Source organism: Labeo rohita, chromosome 3 (assembly GCF_022985175.1).
Source record: "Labeo rohita strain BAU-BD-2019 chromosome 3, IGBB_LRoh.1.0, whole genome shotgun sequence".
NCBI classification, from domain to species: domain Eukaryota; kingdom Metazoa; phylum Chordata; class Actinopteri; order Cypriniformes; family Cyprinidae; genus Labeo; species Labeo rohita.
Window position 1 is genome coordinate 23,339,323 of NC_066871.1, and position 24,117 is coordinate 23,363,439.

General features: G+C 36.1%; 1 protein-coding gene across 1 annotated transcript; it reads right to left on the reverse strand.

Moving 5' to 3' along the window:
- Positions 1-477: 477 nt before the first annotated feature.
- tmc5 (transmembrane channel like 5) lies at positions 478-12,966 on the reverse strand. The gene is made up of 18 exons (XM_051106666.1): positions 12,900-12,966; positions 12,702-12,817; positions 11,711-11,813; positions 11,549-11,618; positions 11,214-11,468; positions 9,589-9,731; positions 7,700-7,847; positions 7,468-7,623; positions 7,220-7,389; positions 7,067-7,142; positions 6,880-6,977; positions 4,377-4,472; positions 4,208-4,283; positions 3,994-4,127; positions 3,639-3,812; positions 3,431-3,509; positions 3,244-3,327; positions 478-2,824 (listed from the first exon to the last, which is right to left on the reverse strand). Exons 2-18 carry the CDS (start codon positions 12,790-12,792, stop codon positions 2,762-2,764), a joined length of 2,016 nt encoding a protein of 671 aa, XP_050962623.1. The 5' UTR covers positions 12,793-12,817; positions 12,900-12,966; the 3' UTR covers positions 478-2,761.
- Positions 12,967-24,117: the final 11,151 nt, after the last annotated feature.

A 24,117-nucleotide genomic window follows, 5' to 3' on the forward strand; every position in this document is an offset into this window, starting at 1 on the left:
GCAAGGAAACTCTGTGACTTAGTTAGAACGTTCCATTTCAACTTTTTTTGTATTGTAAAGTGTTTTTCCTCTTTGTAACTGAAGCCTTTGATTATATTTTAAAAACACGCTCTTGGTTTTTAAGTCGGGCAGTGTGATGGGACCCTCCTGGTGTTGCCAAAGGGGTGGTTTCTTCTGTGTGAACGGGATAAAGGGAAATGTGATTTCGGTGGAGCAGTAGGAGCAGAATTGTAAACACTATTTTCCTTTGGTTGAAGCTAAAAGCTGCTGAATAACTTGCGTAATTATCCGAAGTTCTTGCAACAATGACAAAAAACAATTTTTTTAAATTATTGATTGTACAGTTCTTAGTGTATGAAAAGCAACGACTTTTTCACAATAAAATTGATAATGTTATCAGTACAACAAAGCTTTGATCTTCTTTGCATCCAACATGCTCTTCACAGATGACACTGGTTTACATATTAAAATATTTATTTGTTGATATTTATACAGATATCACTTTTATCAGAATAAATTAGTAGGATGTATGTGAATATGTATGTTGAGGAGAAATCAGTCTAATTACTATGGGTAAAATGTTGGTTTCTCACCTAGTCTAGTGTTTTTTTTTGTTCTTATGAGGAAATTATGAAGCCTTGAACATGACAAAAAATTTAATTATTCATTTGTGACCCTGGACCACAAAACCAGTCTTAAGTAGCACGGGTATATTTGTAGCAATAGCCAAAAATACATTGTATGGGTCAAAATTATATATATATTTTTTTTATACCAAAAATCATTAGGATATTAAGTAAGGATCAGGTTCCATGAAGATATATTTTGTTAATTTTCTTAAAGTAAATGTATCAAAACACAATTTTTGATTAGTAATATGCATTGCTAATAACTTTAAATTTAAAGGCAGTTTTCTCAATTTTTTGCACCCTCAGATTCCAGATTTTCAAGTAATTGTATCTTGGACAAATATTGTCATATCCTAACAAACTATACATGAGTGGAAAGCTTCTTTATGTAATAAATCTTAATTTTAAAATATGTACCTGTATGACTGGTTTTGTGGTCCAGGGTCACATTTGTTCACTTGATTTAAAGATTTAATGATTCAGAAGCTTGCGTTTTGATACCGATTAGTTTCGATATTGATTATTTTGGATATATATCAGGTACGGTATAAAATTTTCTCAAGGCAAAAAAAATAAATCAACTAATGCGGTAAATTATAAGAGTCAGTTGGTTCCACATTACTATAATATTAAAGGTTAAAATTAACTTATTTGTTTACTAATGCTTAAATTATACGCAGTGAAGTTTTTTTATAATAGTAAAGTTACAATTAGCCTATATAACTTTATTTTTACTAATTCGTGTTTTAAAACATTTAAAACGGTGGCTGTCATACAAATTTGACGGATTTATTCAAACATTAATTAAACCTTGAAAAACAGTAAAAATTTAGTCAATCTGTTACATGGTACATATATTTAGCAAAATTCTCCTCTCTATAGGTCATATTTCTAGCTGACTAATGAGTTTATGGTCACCGGATATGTTTTTTTCTGAGGTAAATGTGACGTTATGTGACATATTGTTTACATGCTGTTATACTGACGTCTTTCCGCGGTTGAAACACTGGTTGAGCCATTACATGAGGCAGGATATGGATTTCAGTAAGTTGTACTCCTCCTTTTAACACACCTTCGGATGTTTATCCATGTTTTTTTGTTATAAAACTTGTTTTAAACCAGAGGACATGATCATCAATTCACAGGCCGTTTCTGTTGAACTGAGGCACTACTGCGATCTGTCACTCCACATTAAAGAGCGGCAAAACGACATTTAGTGTTTGAATACTAATAAAATTGACAGAATTTGAAATCTGAGACTTTGTTGCATATCAAAAGTAACAAAACACAAAGCTTATAAAGCTCCTTATTGCATGTTCAATTATTTTTCTGTAACTCTGATGACTCTGAAAATAACTGAGAAATAATATTTCATAAAAACCTTTAATATTGCCAAAGAAGGTAAAGCCAGTGACTAAAAAATGGTACATGTGATCTTTAAACAACTGCACAAAAAAGATATATATATTTTTTTTAAATCATAAAGCTGTCATTAATATGTATTCATAAAATCAAAAGGTAATCTAATAATGTTTAAATGTTAGGAAAAAAAAAACATTTTAAGACATCTTGCCATACCAAAAGTGGACATTTCTGTAGAATGACCCTATTTATTGGATGAGAGAAGCGCTTAAATGTTTCGTTCATTACTCAAACAGGTTAGGCTAATCGATTCTTGGGATTTCAGAGTCAAAATCATATTGTAAAAATAAGAATCTAATAAAATTGGCAAATCGATATTTTTTACCCAGCCCTATTGTTTTAGTCATAGCCATTATTTAACAAAATTAAAAATGAAGTTAAACTCTACTACATGGCTATGATTGATCTAAAACAAGGGAACAAATAAATAAGGTGTGGAAGTGACTTAATAGTAAGTCTTAATTTGTGACCCGACTATCTATTTTATTTTTTATTTTTCAAACATAACATGTTCAAGGCTCCATAGGAAACACAGTCACCTACTACAGTAGACAAGCACAAAATGCCATTTCCTATGCCAGTACAGCTGATGTTTCCAAATCATTGCTCTTCCCACTCAGATATTTTCAAAATAAGTTACAGATTATTGCAATATTTACAAAAAAAGAGAAAAAAGCATGTACAATATAAAAATAGTTAAAGAATATATTTCACATATCCAAGGGCAGCGTATTCATCCAGTTTGGGTTGAAATGTGGTGTCTGGTCATAGTCCTACATGACAGAAATTAAGATCAGAATGTTTGAAAGTGCTTTCAAATGAGAAAATGACTTTACAATAACAGCTTAAGCAAAACTGATCAAATGCGCAAGTTCAATTTCAGCTTTACTCAATATATGATCTAGAAATAAATGCTGTTGGTACTTTTTTTCTGCTTTTATAGGACATCATAGCACGTGAACTACATAAATCTTGTTTGCGGGCAGTAGAGTAGCTTTATTAGGTAGGTGCCCTATTCTGGCTTCTTTAAAGCCTGCTAAGGATTGTAGTGCCTTGAGATAATCTGTGTTAGGCTGAAATCTCCACAATCGCAATATGTTTCTCTTTCTGTTGAGTGCAGCACTTTACTAATGATAACTAGATGCAAGGAGGAAGTAGGTGGAACCATACAGAACACATGAGAAACACACACCTGAGGTCTGTAAGATGCCTTTTCCCTTCTTTCCTTCTGTAATTTTTGCATTTTATCCAAAAGAAATGCTTTGTCCTTTCCTTCCTGACAGGCAGATGGAAGAAGAATGGAGTCAGTGAGGTTAAAACTATTATCTATATCATTTCTGATGACCCTGAAGTGAGGTTCGTATGATCTCAGCACTCACATTCACAATCTGCTGTCGCAGAGTGTTGATGAGCTGTTTCCGTCCCTCAGTGATTTGCCAGAGAAAATAAGTGATGACTCTGAAAGAAGAGAGAGAGAGGAATGAGAAGAGATCAGGAAGTCTCAGATATGTCCAGGAAAAAGCTTTCCTTTGGTGTAAAAATGGACCTCTCCTCCTTGTTCACAAAACTTCCAGCTTGTGGACTCACAGGATGATAAGGCTTATCAAGTAGTAGAAGAGTTCACTTCTCAGTATGTTTTCAAATATCCACCAGACCCAGTTAGTTTCAGAGGGGCCCTGAATAGAAGCAGTCCAACTGAAAATGGTGTGGAAGGGGGTGTCGAGACCCTGGAAGGGCCCACACTCACTTGAGGGCTTCAGACTGCAAAATAACCAGAAAAAACTGTAACATATAGTGGTTGGTTCTGTCACCTGAAAAGCAGTTTATCAAGAGTTCAGTTTGAAAGTGTTCATGAAGTACACAAAACAAAGTGTAGCACTGAAGATGTCACTTGGTCTGAAGACAATCGATGAATTGAAAATGTAAAATGAACGGGTCACACCTCCACACTGTGAATGCTACCATGGATAGCGCGCCCACAAACGAAGGGAAGAAGAGCAGGGCGATGAAGACGGTTTGAATCTGAGCGGCTCTGCCACTGTGTTTGGGAGGCTGACAGTTCATACTCAGACTGATCTGAAACAGGAACCGTAAGACTAACAACATGCAATATAATCTTTACTGCAAGGACAAAGGAATGCTATAACGGTGCTTACCTTTTTCAGGTAAAAGATGATAAACAGTTTTAGGACTTGCATTACAGGAAGTAGGGGGGAGAAGTAAATTCCAATCCTGGGCAGACAGGAAGAAAGATCAAAGAGACAGTGCAATCAGCTGGAAGGAATATCAAAGTATAGAGCTGAAGAGATGCAGATATTGACTTACCAAGCCAGAGTCTGAGCATAGATCAGATCAAGTACATTCCTAGCAATGTCAAACTCTGGGACGCCAAGACTCTGGATGCACCTGGTTCCGATTACACTGTAGCAATTTTGAAAAAGTGAAATGAAAGTGAATCTATTGATTCTGTGTCATGTGTAATCGGTAATTACTCTTCATGTGGAAGAATCCACAATATGCACTGTAATATAAACCATTTCCTTAGATTTATTTATTTATCAGTCTGTAAAAACACGGTTTATAGTACAAAGTAAAAGGCAAATATATTTACAGTGTACACTACCATTGAAATGCTTGGGGTCAGTAAGATTTTTTAAAAAATAAATTAATATACACTACCAGTCAAAAGTTTTTGAACAGTAAGATTTTTTATGTTTTTTGTGATATTATAAAGATGTATAATTTTAACTTTGTTTAATTTAATGCATCCTTGCTGAATAAATTGCATTTAAAATTATTTTAAATGCTCTACCAGTCAAATGTTTTTTTAGATTTGTAATGTTTTTTAAAGAAGTCTCTTCTGCTCACCAAGCCTGCATGTATTTGATCCAAAGTAAAGCAAAAACAGTAAAAGTTTTAACTATTTGTACTATTTAAAATAACTGCTTTTTATTTTAATATATTTAAAAGTGTAATTTATTCCTGTGATTTCAAAGCTGACTTTTTAGCATCATTACTCCAGTCAAATGATCTTTCAGAATAATATCATCATTCTAATATTCTGATTTGCTAATAAACATTTTATTATTATTATTATTATTATTATTATTATGTTGAAAACAGCTGAGTAGAATTTTTTCAGGTTTCTTTGATGAACAGAAAGTCCAGAAGAACAGCATTTATCTGAAATAGAAATCTTTTGGATCATCACTTTATCACTTTATCAAAGCATCCTTGTTAAAAGTATTAATTTTTATAATTTCCAAAAAAGGAAAAAAAAGATACTGACTCCAAGCTTTTGAATGGAATAAATAAATGCTGATCTTTGAATCTTTCTATTCATCAAAGAATCCTGAAAAAATGTACTCAGCTGTTTTAAATATTGATAATAATAATAAATGTTTCTTGAACAGCAGATCAATATATTAGAATGATTGAAGGTTGAATGATTGAATATATTAGAATGAAGGATCGTGTGACACTGAAGACTGGAGCAATGATTCTAAAAAATGTAACTTTGATCACAGGAATAAAATACATTTAAAAATATATTCAAGTAGAAAGCAGTTATTTTAAATAGTAAAAATATTTTACAATATTACTGCTTTTGCTGTATTTTGGATCAAATAAATGCAGGCTTGGTGAGCAGAAGAGACTTCTTTAAAAAACATTACAAATCTAAAAAAACATTTGACTGGTAGAGCATTTAAAATAATTTTAAATGCAATTTATTCAGCAAGGATGCATTAAATTAAACAAAGTTAAAATTATAGATTTTTATTTTAAATCAGTGCTGTTCTTTTGAACTTTGTATTTAGAATACTGAAAAAAGTATCACTCTTCCACTGAAATATCAGGCAGCAACTGTTTTCAACACTGATAATAAGAAATGTTTCTTGAGCAGCAAATCAGCATATTAGAATGATTGATTTCTGAAGGATCATGTGACACTGAAAACTGAAAATTCCACTTTGCCATCACCGGAATAAGCTACATTTATTATACGATATTACAATAAAGCAGTTATTTTAAATTGTAACAATATTCCACAGTAGTATTTTTTTTATTTTATTTTTTGATCAAATATAAACAAATTCAGACTAAGAGCATAAGAGACGTAAAAACATTTAAAAATTTTACCAGTTTACATCTCGCAATTCTGACATTTTTTCTCGAAATTGCACGATACAAACTCATAATTGCGAGATTTCAATTCATAGAGACAAAGTCGCAATTCAGAGAAATAAAGTCAAATTCTGAGATATAAAGTCAGAACTGTGAGATATAAACTTGCAAATGTGAGAAAAAACTTAGTCAAGATTTAAACTTGCAATTCAGAGAAATAGTGAAATTCTGAGAAATAAAGTCAGAATTGCGAGATATAAACTTGCAATTTTGAAAATTAACAGAGTTGCGAGATTTAAACTTGCAATTCAGAGAAATAAAGTCAGAATAGTGAGATATAAACTCACAATTGCGAGTTATAAAGTCAGAATTGCAAGATATAAAACTGCAGTTCTTACTTTTTTCTCTAATTGCGTACTATAGACTTTTTTGAGTTTATATCCCACTATTCTGACTTTATAACTCGCAATTGTTCAGAGAAAAAAAAGTCAGAATTGCAAGATTAAAACTTACAATTACCTTCTCTTTTTAATTCAGAAGCAAAAATGGGCTTCCATAGAGTTTATAGTATAGGTTTAAGGTGGAAATTATGCACTAAATGATTACTTTTAGTTGCTGCATTTTTCCAGTTGTGATCAACTGATTTTCGCAAACCTATTTCAACAGCCATGTCAATGTACTTGACTTCCTGTATTTGACTCACTTGAGCAGAAATTCCCCATAGAAAATGCCAATCAGACAGAATATGAAGTCAAATATCAGCAGTCGATACACGCTCTGCCCCACAAAGGACTCCCAACACTTGAATAAAAAGATTACAATCGAGTGAAGATACACATAATCATTCTTTGCTAGTAACTCATGATAAAATGAAGTCTTGGTGCACCTACTGAGACACTGCTGGGAACAAAATCCAGCCAGTAAAAGCAAAGGATTCCAAGAATGGACATCTTCAAAATAACATTTCTAGGAACAAAACAAATGACATTGTCAGCAATGGAAATCTGATGCTTCTGGTAACTGTAAGAGAACAATGATCGCACCTCACAATGCTGATGTAGATCTTTGCGCGTGGGTTGGAGTAACTCTCTATTTTGCTAATGAGAGAGTAAAGAATAGGCACTATCAGGTTGATGATCGACACGACCACAGGTAGAAGAAGAGTAGACGCCTCTGCTGTTAAATCATTTGGACTGTGATTGAAACTGAAGGCCTGCAGCAAAAAATAAGCACAAGGGTGTAAAATGCATGGAAAAAATGTATTTTTGTGGTAATGTCACACTAAATTTACCAGTTCTGGATCTGTCCCCAGGAAGTAGATGCCTGCACTGCAACCTACGGCAAGTCCTAAAGAGAGCAGCCAGGCCAGTACGTTGAGAGACAGATGCTTTATTCTGTCAGACAGATCCATTTTGTTTTTCTCCTGTAACCTTTCTGATAAGGACTCCTGGAAGACATGCGCAAAATGAGCCAATGGAAACAGAGCAGGGATGACATCTACGAGAAGATAAACAGGTATGAACCTTCAGCTGAATGGCGAGATTGTTCTTGTTGTACTGTATGGCTTTCTCATTGACAACACTGAAATCCCAGCTGCACAGGAGACGCCATGCTCCTCCAGAGACAGGTCCTGTGTCGAGCACAAAGTTCTTCTGAAAGGATCTGGACATGCTGAGGAGGAAAAGAAAACCAGATCTTGCTGCATTCTCTTCTGGCTTAGAAATGGTAGCTTGTTGCATCATTCATTACTTCTATTCATACGGTGACCTTTGAGTCCCAATATGCAAATGTTCAAACCGAAACACTCAGCCATTGACTGCCATTGAATGTTTAATATTTCAATTTGACTTTCAAATGGCAAATATTCCATATGCTGTAAAGCCAAATGTTTTTGCTAATTTAGTATTTAATATTAAGATTAACCCCTTCAGATGTACCATCTCGTTTTCGAGGTGGGTCCCAGAATACAATGTATCACAATCACAACATAAAACAAAACAAAACAAAACAAAAATTTTGTTAAATGTTAAACAGTGAACAGGAAGTTTTCTAGCTACAAAAAAAGCTTTGTATTGCTTCCAGGGATTGAAATTAACTTTTTCACTCACCAGCCAATTTGGCTACTAAATTTTTAAGTTACCGCCGATTCATAACTTCTACTAACCAAAAAAAAAACCCCAGAAATAAACCAACAGCCTGAGGCTGTCTACACTGGACATGACAAAGCAACCTTTGCAAATAATTTTGTGTCAGTACTAGGGGTGTGCGATATTGACCAAAAATTATATCTCAATATTTTTCAATATCTCGATATTTTGCCGAGTGTGTTATTGTGCTGATATCTTAAGGACTACCGTGGACAGCTGACTCCTAAAGGTTTTGATATTCTTCATATTCTGGGTCAGTTTACAGCAGTGACAGAAATTAATCTTTTTTAATACGTTTATGTTGATTTTAACCTTTTATGGGCATTTTTACTTTTATAAAGCCATTTTTTCTGAAAGTGTGTATCATCTTTTGAGTCAAATTCTTATATTTAATAAGTCAATTCTAATAATAATATATTTAGGCTGTTACTAAACAAATGAAATTAGTATCAACAAAATTCATCTTTGTAGAAGTTGCATCTGAAGTATTTATTGAATGAAAGTATTACCTGAATGCTTTAACCTGCAGTTACAAATGCATAAATAATGTTTTGATATTTTAAACATGAAATGTTAGATACTTTAAATGTAAAATTAAAACCGCCAGTAGGTGGCAGCAAGTCACTGTTAATAAGTGGGTTATTGCAATTGAACAGAATCATTTAAATGGTTTATTCACTCAGGAACGAAACACCTTCATGTTGCTCAGAATAGCAACACAGTGTTGTGGCTGTGTTTGGAATGATTTTTGTTGGCGAAATAGACCAAAAACAGCCAATATGGTGTTTTAAACGTAAGTCTCTTGATAATAACTTATTGTTTATTGAACTGTTGTATAAAATCAATATCACATTTGTAACCATGCTGATTTTTTAAAGAAAAAAAACTCTTCATGTGATATTGATCAACTATATGAAATCATATAAATATATACATTTTCTGCCCCCTTACCTTGAATTATGTGATCGTTCTTAAAGCATATTAATACACTGAATCTTGCGCACTCAGACTTCATCATGTAGTCATGCATGCGTGCACTCTGTTTTTGTAGTTTTTGCAATATACTCGATAATGTCATGATGTCTCACAAGATTTGGCTTGCATTAACTTCCCCAAGAAAATAATTAGTGAACAACCCACCAAATTGGCTAGTGATTTGACAGCCTCACCCCCCATTTGGCTAGTCGGCAGCCGTTAATTTCAAACCCTGATTGCTTCTATGCTGTAAAGGCCTTAGTAGCCTACCGTACTGCTAAATATGTTACCTGTAGATAAGAGACACCCCACACAGCACCAGATATGCAGCTATGGTGAAAAAATAGGCCAACTGCATGTTGTAGCCTGGTTTGGATACGATCACTTCACCATTATAGCCACCATAGTACAAGACCGTCTGGTTGAAATAACCCTGTCGACAGAGATATTGGCACTCCATATTCTAAAGCTCTATAAAACCAACGTTTTGTATAATGAACGCTTGAGGATGATTTAATTAAATTAATAATTCACCTAAAAATGAAAATGTGCTTACGCTCAAGCCATCCAAGATGCGCCAACCTTCTTTAGGAAAGATTTGGAGAAATTTAGGATTACATTGCTCACCATTAGATTCTCTGCAGTGAATGTGTGCCATTACAATGAGAGCCCAAATAGCTGATAAAAACATCACAATAATCCACAACTAATCCACACGACTCCAGTCTAGTGCTGTCAAATGATGGCGAATAATCGGAACCAAAATAAAAGTTTTTGTTTACATAATATATGTGTGTGTGTACTGTATATAAATACACACACATGCATGTATATATTTAAGAAAAACGTGCTATGTTTATATATTAAATACATTTATATATATAATATTAATTGTATGAACATAAATATATTCATGCAAATACTAAATATATACTGCATGTGTGTGAATTCATATCCAGTGTTAGGGAAGGTTCCTTTTAAAAGCAATGCATTACAATATTGCGTAACTCCATAAAAAGTAACTAATTTAGATTACTCAGTTACTTTTTATGGAAAGTAATACATTACATTACTTTTGCGTTACTTTTAATAATTAAAGTAATTAATTACTTTGCTAGTTACTTAAAAAAGTAATCTAAAAATATGTTACAAGCCATTTGTACTTGTAACACTGTTCATAACATTTCTTTCTCCGGTGAAAAAGTCATCTTGTCTGAATCAGGAGAGAAATATGAACAGATCTAGCACTTTTACAAGTGAAAACAGTTGTAAACAAATATGCTGGTAGATGTTGAGGTGAGAGGACAACAGGGATGGACTTTTTCACTGGAGAAAGCAGTATTATGGATTATGGGTATTTTGGATAGACGTGAGTGTTTAAAGTTAAAATGCTTTAATGATGGATTTGTTTCTTACTAACACACAGCTTTTCACTTCACAAGACGTTGATGGATGGACTGGAGTTGTGTGGATTACTTGTGGATTTTTATCAGCTGTTTGGACACTCATTCTGACGGCACCCATTCACTGCAGAGGATCTATTGGTGAGCAAGTGATGTAATGCTAAATTTCTCCAAATCTGTTGCGAAGAAGAAACAAATTTATCTACATCTTGGATGGCCTGAGGATGAGTACATTTCCAGCATATTTTTAAAATATATTTTTGGGTGAATCATTCCTTTGAGATCAGCTAATGCATTAATTGGCATGCTATTAACAATATTTTTACAACATTTAAACTAGATTAAGGATAATTAAACTATTATGAGCAAGCATTTTACATTAATTTAGAATTTATAAATGCTGTATTTGCTTATTGTTAGTGCATGCTACTTAATGCACTGGCTAATGTAAACAAATTGAACCTTATTTTAAAGTGTTATTTGGTATATGTGAACTCAGTAGAAGAACTCACCACCCCAGTGAGGAGCTCAAGGCCTCTGAAGCCTGTGACGCTGCTGATATTGGGTGCGTGCACTATTTGTGGGATTGTGATGAAGCAGAAGTTGATGATGAGGGAGAACAGGTTGAACTTCAGCAGCCACTTAAGGAACAAGAAATAGGAGAGGACAGAAGTGCCAAACCTGCCGCCGATATCCTTCAGAGTGTCATGCCATATAATCAAATACTGCCTGGCTGATGCCAAGCCAGCACGAAATCTGCGGAAAGACTGAAGAGGCAGCACTTTTAGGAATGTTAAAAACTTAATAATGACAAATCTGTATTTAAAAATTGCATTTAACTTTTTACCCGAGACACCTGTTGACCACAGTTTGTGGGGATGATGGTCTTTGATTGTTTGACAGAGTTCACTCTGTTTCTGTTGAGACAAGTACAAGTTTGTTTAAATATAAATAAGAGTTAGCATTATGGGCAATATTTTATAAATGTGTACTTAGAAAAGACGTTAACCTGATTATTTTTCTCTCACTGAATGGCATAGGTAATGATCGTATGGCTTGGAATCTGGCTCGGGCTGACTGGTTAACCAGGTCAGATACCAGTTCAGATGTATCTGGGATCACAAAAATATCTTCAGTTAGTTCACATCTAAAACTTCTTAGTGTAGAAAATCCAATTATTTATTTTTTGTAAAAAGTCATTTGTATTTATAGACTACAACAATGTTAAAAAAAAAAAAAAAAATCAGCAAGGACACATTTAACTGATCAAAAGTGAAAGACATTTATAATGTTACAAAAAGATTTCTATTTTAAATAAATACTGTTCTTTTCAACTTCCTATTCATCAAAAAATCCAGAAAAACGAATGTATTATGATTTCCACAACTATATTAAGCAGCACAACTATTTCCAACACTGATAATAATAAATGTTTTTTATGAACACCAAATCAAGACTGCAGTTATAGCTTATGAAAATTCAGCTTTACCATCACAGGAATAAATTGCATTTTAAAGTATTCTGTAATAATATTTTTTGTTGTTTTTTTAACTATATTTTTGATCAAATAAATGCAGCCTTGGTAATCCTTACTGACACCAAATTGTGTGTGTGTGAGTGTGTGTACTTGTTTTTGCTACACAGTAGGGACCAAATGTCCCCACAATGATAGTAAAACCTGAAATTTTTGACATTGTGGGGACCAGCCTGCGGTCCCCACAATGTTAAAAAATTATTAAAAATAGTAAATGATGTTTATCTGAAAGTGTAACGATGCAAACATGTTTTCTGTGAGGGCTAGGTTTAGGGTTAGGGTTGGGTTAGGGGATAGACAATATCGTTTGGTCAGTATAAAATCTATAGAAGTCTGTGGAAAGTCCCCACAATTCACAAAAACAAACGTGTGTGTGTGTGTGTAAATACATATATTTACATTTAGGCATACACAGCACTTTTATTTAGCTTTATTTGCTATACAGATTCGGTAAAACATGACTTACTGTTTTCAACTTCCTGCCGGATTTCGTTGGCAGAAAGTCCCAGGTGTCCCAGAGCCGCGCCATGCTGTGGGAAGACACTCATCCGCCTCATCCTGCTGCTTTGATCATAGATTTGTCTTGACAGAGAAGAAATAAATTCTTTTTAAATGTTATATGTGATATGTATTCCAGGAATAACAGGCTGCTGGGTTTGCTGACCTCACTGGAGGAACAAGGAAGTTGTGGTTTAATTGTTGGATACAAGGTACAAGTGGGCTGTATCTCTTATCTGTGTGTCCTGTTGTCCGGGTGACAAGTTTCACCGAACAATACCATGCAAGACGAACTCTGTACAGGTGTTGTATTACATTTAAAAAGGTATTCATTAGTTATTCATTAACTGTCTTCCAGCTCTTCAGCAGCAATATAATGACGACATATACTGAACAACTACAGTTGTTTATTTTTGATAGGATAAAAAAATCCTTCTTTCCAGGCAGAAAGTTGTAATTACGGGGGAAACTACATAAAAAAAAAACCTGTCTTGGTTGTTAAATCTCTCACCTTGGGACTTACAGTTTAACCAATGATCAGTTCTTATTTTTGCTTCTCCATTACAGGGTTGATTTGTCGTCTTTTTGTAACGTTACGATTTGATTGGGTTGTTCTGTTTAAGTGTAATATAAGTAAGCTTTTTAAGCCCATAAGTTTAACAAATGAGTAGCTAGGCCTTGTATTTCTTATTTAAATTTAGTTTAAGGAATCAGTTTTTAAGTAATCTTTTTTAAAAGTCACGTGACGTACAAAACGTAACGGAACGCAAAAATATTATATATTTGCTTTGTTTTCATATATAATAATAAAAAAAAAACGCTTATGAATGCTTAAACTCTCTGGATTCTCCTGGTAGATATGCTTACCTTAACATTGATGATTAAATGACTAACACAACACAAAAAGTCTGTCCCACATATGTTACTAGAGTCACGTGGCCTGTCAGCGTCACTGAACGAAGATTTTTGAAGAAAGCTAGCATTTCAAATTTTCAAGTCACTGGGATGAATTAAAATCACCCACATTTTGGTTTTCTTTGTTATGAAGTCTAGTTTGTGCTATACTTTTAACTATTTACCTATTATGGATATTCTCATGGATGATGTAAGGAATAATTGACGACGGGCCGTTGAATTCTTAGAAGCTAATAATACGTAAAATGCGGCCACGACGCGAAAGGGAGTGAGCATCATGTTTGATGAATTCAATAGACCTAAGTCAATTATTCCGCTTATACTACGGTTACCACACCTCAAGACATCGATCGATCAGATGATATATTTCAAGGGATTCGTCCGGTTTTTGTCCTTAAAACGCTATTGTAAGTAGGATTAATTTCTTATGCATCTCATCCAACGCCTCAGTTGCTAATTCCAAAAAACGTCATTTTAGACCTAGTAACTGAGGCTTGAGCCATTAATAGCAGACTAATATAGTTATTAAATAAGTTATTAGACAGACAGAGAAAGAGAGAGAGTCAGTGTTGCCAAGTCTGCGGTTTTCCCTCGGAATCGGGCTACTTTAACACTGTTGCCGCAGGTTGTTTTTCCTTGTCCGCGGGTTGAAGCGACCCCAATAACGTAATATTTAGCCAGTGGAATGCTCATTTTACCATGGGAACCCCGCCCAAAAACGTGTATTTTGCCCCCCAGAACACGATTTTTAACGGGGATCCCCGTCAAGACACCATTTTGCTACTTTTGGGCTAGTTTTGTTGTGAAAACCTGGCAACCCTGTGAAAGATGACGCGTGCTAATTGACGTTGTGCTTGTTCGGCCGCAGCCTCTTTACTAATAGTGAAACTTTAAGTTCATTTTCTTCACGAACAACGCCTTGTTACATCGCTTGTAAGAAATGTCATGTAGTTTTTAAGTTGTTCAACTATTTTACTGATCAAATTGTCAGAATTACATCAGCTAACAACATTAGCACACATGTTAAGGTATGTGCCAGTCTGTGAGGGAGAGAGAGTGGGAGAAAAGTGCTTTCCACACGTAATTTTGTGGCTAAAACATGGACATAATCTGTCGTTTTTATCCCATTGCTTATTGTATTTATTTGTTTGGCCAGTGTCATTGTGGGTTTTGGTTATTTTCCTGTTGTAAGACCTTTGAAATAACTGAAATAGTGTGGCGAAGTGATATGGACTAGTAATGCGGTCAAGAGCTGCCTGGAACTAATTTACGTTCGTTCGTCAGCCAATCAGATTCAAGCATTCAACGGCCCTGTAGTATAAACTGATGTGGTTACAAGCTGTCTTGATGCTTTATTATCGTTTTTGGCGTTCTGTTCTTTAGGTTTCTGTTGTCAAAAGGGCCACAGTTTACTTAAATTATATGTTACTTCATTAATTAACATAATAATATTACCAAAAAAATAGGCAAATAAAAAAATCAGTTGTCTTCACCTCAGTTACGGCCACCGTTGTCGTCAGTCTTAATTCTAAAAACTTCTTACATTTGTTTGAATGATATTAGCCTATATATGGACATTATTTTAAAGTGATAAAAAACATACGTAGCAGGTCTATGGTAAAACGTAACTAAAACGTCAAAAAGCGCATTTATTGTATGATAAATAATGTTTTGCTGTTGGTACGTAGACGTCTTCAAGAATACTGACAGGTTTTACAATCACACATCTGCACCAGCAGCTACTGCACACATCAGGCAGTAGATGGCAGTATTGGAACATTGATCTTTTTTTTTATGTCACCCAAAAGTTATTTGTCAGTCCTTTGATGCTGCGAAAGATATAACAGACCTGAAGTTAATTTTTTATTATTATTATTATTGCTTTAATAAGTTTAAATGTAGGCTAGTCATGTACAAGAGCTGAATGTGGAAAAACTCAGTGTATGAATGCTTTTAGTTGGGGTCAATCCTAATGGCAGTTTTTGACACAGACAGAGCAATTATCAAGATTAAAATGGGGTCAAAATGAATATGTTCACTCTAGATTTTACGAAGACAGACAGCATAATCTGTGCCCTTTTTTCCTTTCAGTATGGCTGAAAATGAAAAAATGAGAAGAGTACTGGTAATCGTGGTTAACAGTATGCCTTAAATAATTCATGCAAATATGTGAAGGCTTCATTGAGATGTTTTAAAATATACTTGGGATATTGACATATTAATGACATATTATCACAGCCCTATTCTGAATTGTCTTTAAAGTACAATGTGCGTTCATTGATTTTGCAAAGAGGCTATCAGACAGACAGATTGGGTAGTGTTCATTACTTTTAACGCTTTTTGTTCAAATTAAACATACACTGAAATCCTATAATGTAAGTTCAGATCTGGCTTATGATTCTGAGAATCATGTTATTGTAACTGTCTCATTACTTTTGCTACAAGTTTCCACGCCCATCTGACCCTCTGTATCTCTTTCAGGGTGGCTGTGTATAGTAGCAGCTGACAGTATTCGTCCGGCATGTGATTCGCAGGCTTGAGCAAGGGCCAATTAACTGGTGTGAACCTTTCAGCGGCAAATCCAGGCCCTGCCAGAATCCGGACCGCAGCTGTGTGATGTGTCTGACCTGAGTAACATGCCTGTCCAAGGGCAAGCCATTCACACCAACGCACGACGGCTTTTCACACTGATCAACGTGCCCTGAAGGATGTGCTGCACAGCATCATGTGCAAGGTGTATAGTATATCTAGGCTGGTAGATCCATGGCACATGGCAAAGCCACAAATCCTGCCGACCCAGAGATTCCCCTCAGCTAAATGTCATGTGAGTTAGTTTAGTATCACTAGGATTGAATCACATTGACCCTTCTGCACACAGATGTATTTGTAGAAATAGCTGCATGGGTTTGAGCCAATACCACCGTGCTCCTTCAACACGCTTTCAGTCGATTGTTGCGGCAAGGGGTCACGGCCATGACAAATGTCATTTGCTTCTGGGAGACGGCTGAAATGTGCCAGCGCAGTGACCGTTCGGGGCAGGGGTGACGCTGGGGGCAGACGAGGCCACAGGCCATGTGCCACTTAGCAACCAGTCACATTTTGTTGATGAAGAAGTAAACAGTGTTAGACAGCAGCAAGGACTGATAAGAATGGGGGGTCGTTATGGTGACAGGATTGGAGGATGAAAACCAAAAGAAAAAAATCATCGGATTAATATGAGGCCTCAGTGACTCCTTTATTCTGTCAAAATGATTCATGAAATATTTATGGCAATAATGGGGAGGATTATTCTAGTGCAGTGAAACCCGATCAGAATGGGTAATTGTATCCACTGCCTCTGTGCTGGCTAGCAGAGGGTGCGGCGAAAGAGGAGGGTCGTGCCTCTAAATCAGCACCAAATAGTACTCTGTGTCAGTCAGAATGAAGGCGAGGGAAAACACTCTGTCACTGCAATGAGATGAGAGTCGAGGATGAATATCTTGGCATAATTAAATGATGTCGTGGCCTCTTCCTTTGCCTGGACACTCCTCTGATCTGTTATTTATTGTCTGTCAGCTCTCTTATTGGGCGCAGGGAAACTTAAATGACCCCTGGTTGAAATTATATCAGTACGTAGTATTATTGTTGACTTAAATTAAAATTTAATTTGGTAATTAAAGTAAAATTTACAGTTGAGGTCAAAAGTTTTCATACACCTTGCAGAATCTGCAAAATGTTAATTTTAGCAAAATAAGGGGGATCATACAAAATGCATGGTATTTTTTTTATTTACCTGAATCAGATATTTCACATAAAAGATGTTTGCATGTAGTCCACAAGAGAAAATAATAGCTGAATTTATAAAAATGGAATTTTTTTGAATTTCAAGATTAGGGTAAATTTAACTTATTTTGTTATCTGGGGAACATGCAAGTATCTTCTGTAGCTGAAGGGCAGTACTAAATGAAAAAAAAAAAAAGATATTTAGGCAAAATAAGAAAAAGGTACACATCTTCATTCTGTTCAAAAGTTTTCACCCCTGAAAAATAGAAAAATAAATACTATAAGAGTATATAAGTATTAGTAAATTAATACTGGTACGTGGATCAATAGTTATGTATCAGTAATATATATAGATACACTGCTGGTCAAAAGTTTGTCTCTTATGCTCATTAAGGCTGCATTTATTTGAAAAAAACTACAGAAAAACTGTGAAATATTATTACCTTTTAAAAGATGGTTTTCTATTTGAATACACTTTAAAATATAATTTATTCTGTGAAGCAAAGATGAATTGTCAGCATCATTACTCCAGTCACTTGATCCTTCAGAAATCACTCTAATATGCTGATTTATTAATGTTGGCAACAGTTGTGCTGCTCAATATTTTTTTTGGAACCTGTAATATGTTTTTCGGGATTCTTAGATGAATAAAAAGTGGGGAAAAAAAAAAAAACAGAAAACTTTTCTAACAATGTCTTTCGGAGTCTTTCTATAATTTATTTTATCAATTTACCACATCCTTGCTGAATAAAAGTATTTAATTCTTATAAGTATATTAAACACACAAAAAAAATAATTGTAATATTTCACAATAGTAGTTTTTTTTCTGAATTTTGTTAGCAAATAAATTCAGCCTTGTTCATTGGAAACTTATTTAAAAAAAAAAAAACATTCAAAATCTTACTGATCCCAAACTTTTGAACAGCAGTTTTTAAAAATTAGAAGGGTCTGTAGTATTTTTCTGCCATGGTTTCAGTAAATAGTAAGAATAGCACACTTGAAGTTTCCATTCTTTACTGTGGTATAGTGTGTAAGTTTATTTTCCTTGATTTTTCAGGACTGTGTAGAGTACAGTATACAGGATAAATGGGATCCGGACATGACGGAGGCCAAACTTGAACCTGCCTCTTCGTAAGTCAACAGCTTTTATGTCACAAACATGTGTACAACCCATTGGGCCATGATTCTGACGCAAAATGATTGGATCTGTGTGGTTAGAGTAATTGAGATGCAGAATCAGCACTAACGTATAAAGCCATATGTCCAGTTTACACAGTAATTCAATCTCAAATCAATCTTAAATTAATTCAGTCCAACAACGCTTAACACAATGTTTAACAAATCCTTAGCATAGACCAATGAGATCAAGCCCTAAAGCTATACCTTTCTGCAGGCCAAAAAGTCTCTTTTGCCATTGATGGCCTTTTAAAAATAATGTATTCTGATTGTATACATTTTTGCAATCATTGATATCACAAGTATTTCGTTATATTATAGTATAGCTTTTACCAGTGATGAATTATTTTTGAAGGACTCTTAAAAGTGTGAAATTTACTTATTATTCCTTGTCTGCTTCCTTTAATATCACATCTCGTATCACTAGTGTGCGTTCCTAAGCCTTGTCATACGTCATTTTTATCCAGAGTGATTAGTCACACAACATGTACAGCAGGGGGTCCAGCTGAGCAGCTGCCATTAAGAGAAATAAAAACTCTGTTCAGGTAATGTAGACCTACTTGGCATAAACAAAGTGCCAAAGTCACCTCTGGATATCTGATCATTCCCTACTTCCAGAGCCCGTAACACTAGTCCAGCCTTGAGACCCTGTTAGCCGCATTACGTTCATCATGGTGCTTTAAAGGACAGTCGGAAGCACAGTGGTGGTGATGCTGGGGCGACCAAATCTTTCCTTTAAAAACTCCCAGGTAAGCGTGATACAGTGGCTGAAAGTAGCATCAGTTAAGGAGAAGAGAATCCAAAATAAGTTCAGTAAAGCTTTGTATTTCCCTTCAGCCTATCACCATGAAGGAAGAGTAGATAGCATAGCTTCTGCCGGCTACAAACCACCGCCTGTGCTTTAAAGAAAAATGCTTTCCTGTCTCTGCCTTTAAAGGATGAATATTTTACATTTATCAGTGCCGACAAGATTTCAGTGACATAATTTATTTGCTCCTCCAGCTGAATTTTAAATGCTCGGTGTTTCAGGTTATAAACCTTCTGTCTGAACATGTGGCGAGGTGAGGTACTTATATCTGTGTTCACATGAATTTACATTTGTTCTGCAATGCAAAACATTAAGTCCATGCCTCGGCATAGGGCGTTTCGGACCGCCTTCCAGCTGCATGTTGTCACCATAAATATGTGATTTCCAGGGAAAGCTTGTAAGCGTCAGATGCATCAGCAAGATGTGCCCGTTTTCTCAGCCATGAGTCTGTTTTATCTCAGAGTGGAGGAACCTCTTTGGCTCCCCTGATCCTCCACATTGCATAATCGAAGCAGCCGCGGTTTCGCAAGCTAATGACATGGTTCATGGGAGGGGGGTCTTTCTCGCTCAGCCAACGTCTGTCCCAGAAACGGCATCGAAAATGTGTAATTTGAAATTCTCGGGCAGCATAATTTGTCAGGCTTGGTGCTCTGTCATTACTCACTGTGTCAGGTCAGGCAAATATTTATTGGGTGCCTTCAATAATAAATGGAACATTGGAGCATCTGTCACTTTGGGTTTGGGAGATGAGTAATAAGTCCATGTTCAAGGGGCCGTACGGAAGATGTCCTCTGCGCTCGGTAAAGCTCCACTGATACGAGCCCCCCCACAGTCCATCAGCTAACCGCCGCCATGGGGCATTAGTCATGAATGAGCTCCAAAATAATATCAAAGCTCGTAATGAGGTGAATTAATAAGGTTACAGTATAAGGAATGTGCCTCGGTATTTAAAATGCATCAGTGTTCAATGTACCCTGAATTCCCTCGTCCCATCTCCGCACATTTATATTTGCCTGGTTTTTCACTCTAAAAGAGGAACTAATGGCTGCAAATATGAAGCCAGGAAAGTCACATGGCCAACGGCAGCCGTCAGGATGGGTCGTTATGATAATATTTCTGCCAGCAGTCGGTTTTGCTTTAAAGAGACTATTATGCTCTTTTACGAAGTCTTGGTTTTGTTTTGGGGTGTAATAGAACATGCTTTCATGCTTGGTGGTTCGAAAAACGCATTACTTTTCACATTTTTTACATGATTACAATACCTTTCTCCCCAGCCTGGCACAAACGGCTCGATTAGTTCTGGGTTTGATGAATGCCCGCCTTCTGAAAAACTAAATGTGTTGTGTTTGGTTAGCTGTCCCAGTGCATTGTGATTGGCGAACAGCTTAGACTGTGTTTCAGTACTGCCACGCCTCTTGCCAAAGCAGCAAGTTCCGACTGCTCCGTTATAGTTATAGATATATTAAGCTATCGTTGATGCTACAGTAGTGTTGGGTCCTATCGTCAGCCTGCGAGGTTGCTTATACATAATACTATCATACTAATTTATTAAATTATTTACATACTTAGTATCATTGCCCAAAACCAGCTCCAGCCTGAGACTAAGAGCAGCTATTAATATGACTTAATTTGTATTTAACATGACAACAGTTGAAGAAAAACATTACAAGTTACTAGTAGTATAATGGTATAATAGTATAATACAGTATAATGGTTACATTCCCATAGTTATTTAAAAACATCTACATTATCAAAGAACATCATCACTGATTAGCGTCAGACAGCAAGCAGCAAACACTTGCGTTATAAGTGAAGCTATCTACACTGTATGATGAATAAATCCCTTACCACAGACTGCACATGTCTGCGACGCGTTACGCTCCAACACGGCCACCGGAGCAGATCGCGGCCACTCTAGTCAAGGCTTGTGTTTATACCAGCAGTGTCGCGGCTCGTTGAAGCATCCCAGAAGCGGCTGTCCGAACGGCATCGCAAAAGTTAGGCTAATCCCCTACCTCGTCCCTACCTACCCCCCCAACCATTCTAATTTCCGTAGGTGGGATTTATTTTAATTGATATTCTAATTGGCCGCATTGTGACATCATTACACTGGGAATACAATGCTGTAGTCCAAAGGAGCCGTTCGTTGTAGTTCTTGAAAAGGGATTTGTTAAAAATTAAATATCTCCCTTTGGAGTAGGCTATGAGATTTGTAATATTGTAGATCTGTTTTATGCCCAAACATACACACCACACACTAAAATAAAAAAAATTGAAAAAGCATAATAGGACCCCTTTAAGACCCGCCTGTCACACAAGCCCCGCAAGCGTTTGCTTCCCTGCCCAGGCCGCTGAGTGAAATCCTACAAAATATATGTGGCTTCTTCTCTGCAATATTAAAATTCAGCCTTTTCCCAGGCGCGCTAATGTGCCAAATGTTCAGATTCATGCACACTGTGAATAAGTGCATAAATGTCAAATAGATTGTAAACAGCCTCCTGTATTATTGTACGGTGGGAGTTCAACCTAGATATGGTTCATTTAATTCTGACCAGGTGGTACCTGACTCTACAGGGCTTCAAAACAAACATTCATCATGTGAGCGAGAGCGCTCAACCACTCAACCGCTGGCTTAATATCTGTCCCGGCATGCACACGTGACCACACGCAAAGCCTGGGCTGCTCTCCTGAGTTCCGGCGTCATCGTATTTATCTTTTTTTTGCCCATTCGTTGAAGCAGAGTGCCTTTGAAAAACCGCCCCCGCCGGTACAGTAGGTTCGTCGTTTTTTGTTTTTTTTTGCTGCCAATGCCCCATTTGTCACACACGTCAGGAAATATTTCCCCTCCGCTAACACAAATACCAGCATTATGCATATGCAAGTTAATTCATGTTCATCCATTATGGCATCATTACTGTGATTAATTCTCATAACAAGCACTGTTGCTTGCAGAAAGCAAAGCTTTGCCCTGCAGTTTCATGCCATTGGTGAGAATTGCTCAGATGCCATGGAAGGATGCATGTTTTTTCAAGCAGGCACCTCATTATCATCTGCGCAGGGCGTGTAATGCTCACAGCGAGTGGGTTGAGTACAAAGTAGCAGATGGAGGGATAGTTAGGGCCGCTTGATTAGATCAGTGTCGAAGATCATTTCATGATCTTGAGTGCACTTGGGTTGTTAAAGTCAGAGCCTGTTGAGGATAGGATTGGTGACACTGAGGTCTGTGATCTTACACCAGCGAAAAACAAAACAGGGCTTGTTCCTATGTTGTGTCGACTTCAGCACTTTCTAATGGGTGGAATGTGGCTTAATTGAATCCAGCTAATTTATACCATGCAGATGGTGCCTCGCGACGGCATAGCCTAAACTGCGCTGGCAATTTTATGGCTAATTTGTATTTATATTCTCCTCCCGAAACAAATAGAGGTGGTTTAGATGTTCCATGGGATTGCAAGCTCATTTAGCAGGCAGAATTGATCTTCTCGGCGGCCGGGACGCGGAAGGGGCTCCTCCTGGGAAGGGGTGAAGAGGAGCCAGAGACGTTTCACTTAATTGAGGCTTAAACTTGGCTGCCTCTTTTGCCCTGCTCGTACAATAAAGGCACCTCTGAGCATTGCTGGGAAAATGTGGGCTATTTGTTTGGGGGGATATTCAGATTCTTCCAGGCCATTAATCTAATTTCTTTTCCAATCCAGATCCCTATTAACGATAACCTTCTTGGCACATGGCTGAATCAAATTTGCACATCATTTGCAAAATTTGAAGATTAAATAAAGCAGAAGTCACTCTCTTGGCACGTAGATACACAGTGCACTTTTGAGCGTTATAGCTCTTGGTCAGCGGTGTGTGTGATATTGGCTGAGGCTATGCATTATTCATTCACCTAATTATAGAGATATGCATATCTGATTCTGTCTGTTTTATGTCTTGTGGCACCAGGATGAACCTTGCTGATGTATGTAGGCTGTAATATATAAAGACCCTCTTGCCTTTTCTCCAGCTACTATCATGGCTTTTGACAGATAACAGGCTGCTAAGGTTGGTGATAGGAGGGGATCCTGGCTTTTGCAGTAATAGGTTGACAGCTTTTATTTACATGAATATCACCTGTTAGAGCTGTCATCAAGTGATATGCTTGGGATTTTTCTTTATTAAACATAGATAGATAGATAGATAGATAGATAGATAGATTGACTGACTGATAGACTGATAGATGCATAGATGGTGGATAGACATAGATAAATGGGTAGATTGCTGACAGATAGACAGACTGATGTTAGGTACTATAGATGAATGGATGATAGATAGATAGATAGATAGATAGATAGATAGATAGATGTGTGGATAGATAAATGGATGGGTAGACTGTTAGATGCAATGTGGTTTACGATGCTAATTTCATGCTACAATTTTCTCTGTTTTTTTAACAAAATGAGATTTAAAACAAATGAAAGTTTCCTTTTAATATTCTCAGACAAAATGTTGCATATCTCTTTTTGAAATTGAAATGTCAAATAACAAAGCTAAACTGAAATGTTAAAACAAATCCCAAATCAAATAAATAAATAATAATAATAAAATAAAGAAATAAATTAATTAATACAAATAAAAGAAAAACCTGTGCTCTTTCCATTTAAAAATGACAGTCAACCACTACATTTTAATCACGATCCAAACAAAGATGCTGTATACGTTAAGCATGAGCAGGTTTTGATGTAAATTA

Coding starts and splice junctions, on each gene's coding strand:
- tmc5 (XM_051106666.1), bottom strand. CDS start 12,792: ATGAGGCGGATGAGTGTCTTCCCACAGCATGGCGCGGCTCTGGGACAC. Junction 7,390..7,467: donor TGGGGACAGATCCAGAACTG/GTAAATTTAGTG, acceptor TTTTTGCTGCAG/GCCTTCAGTTTCAATCACAG. Junction 2,825..3,243: donor AGGCATCTTACAGACCTCAG/GTGTGTGTTTCT, acceptor TCTGTCATGTAG/GACTATGACCAGACACCACA.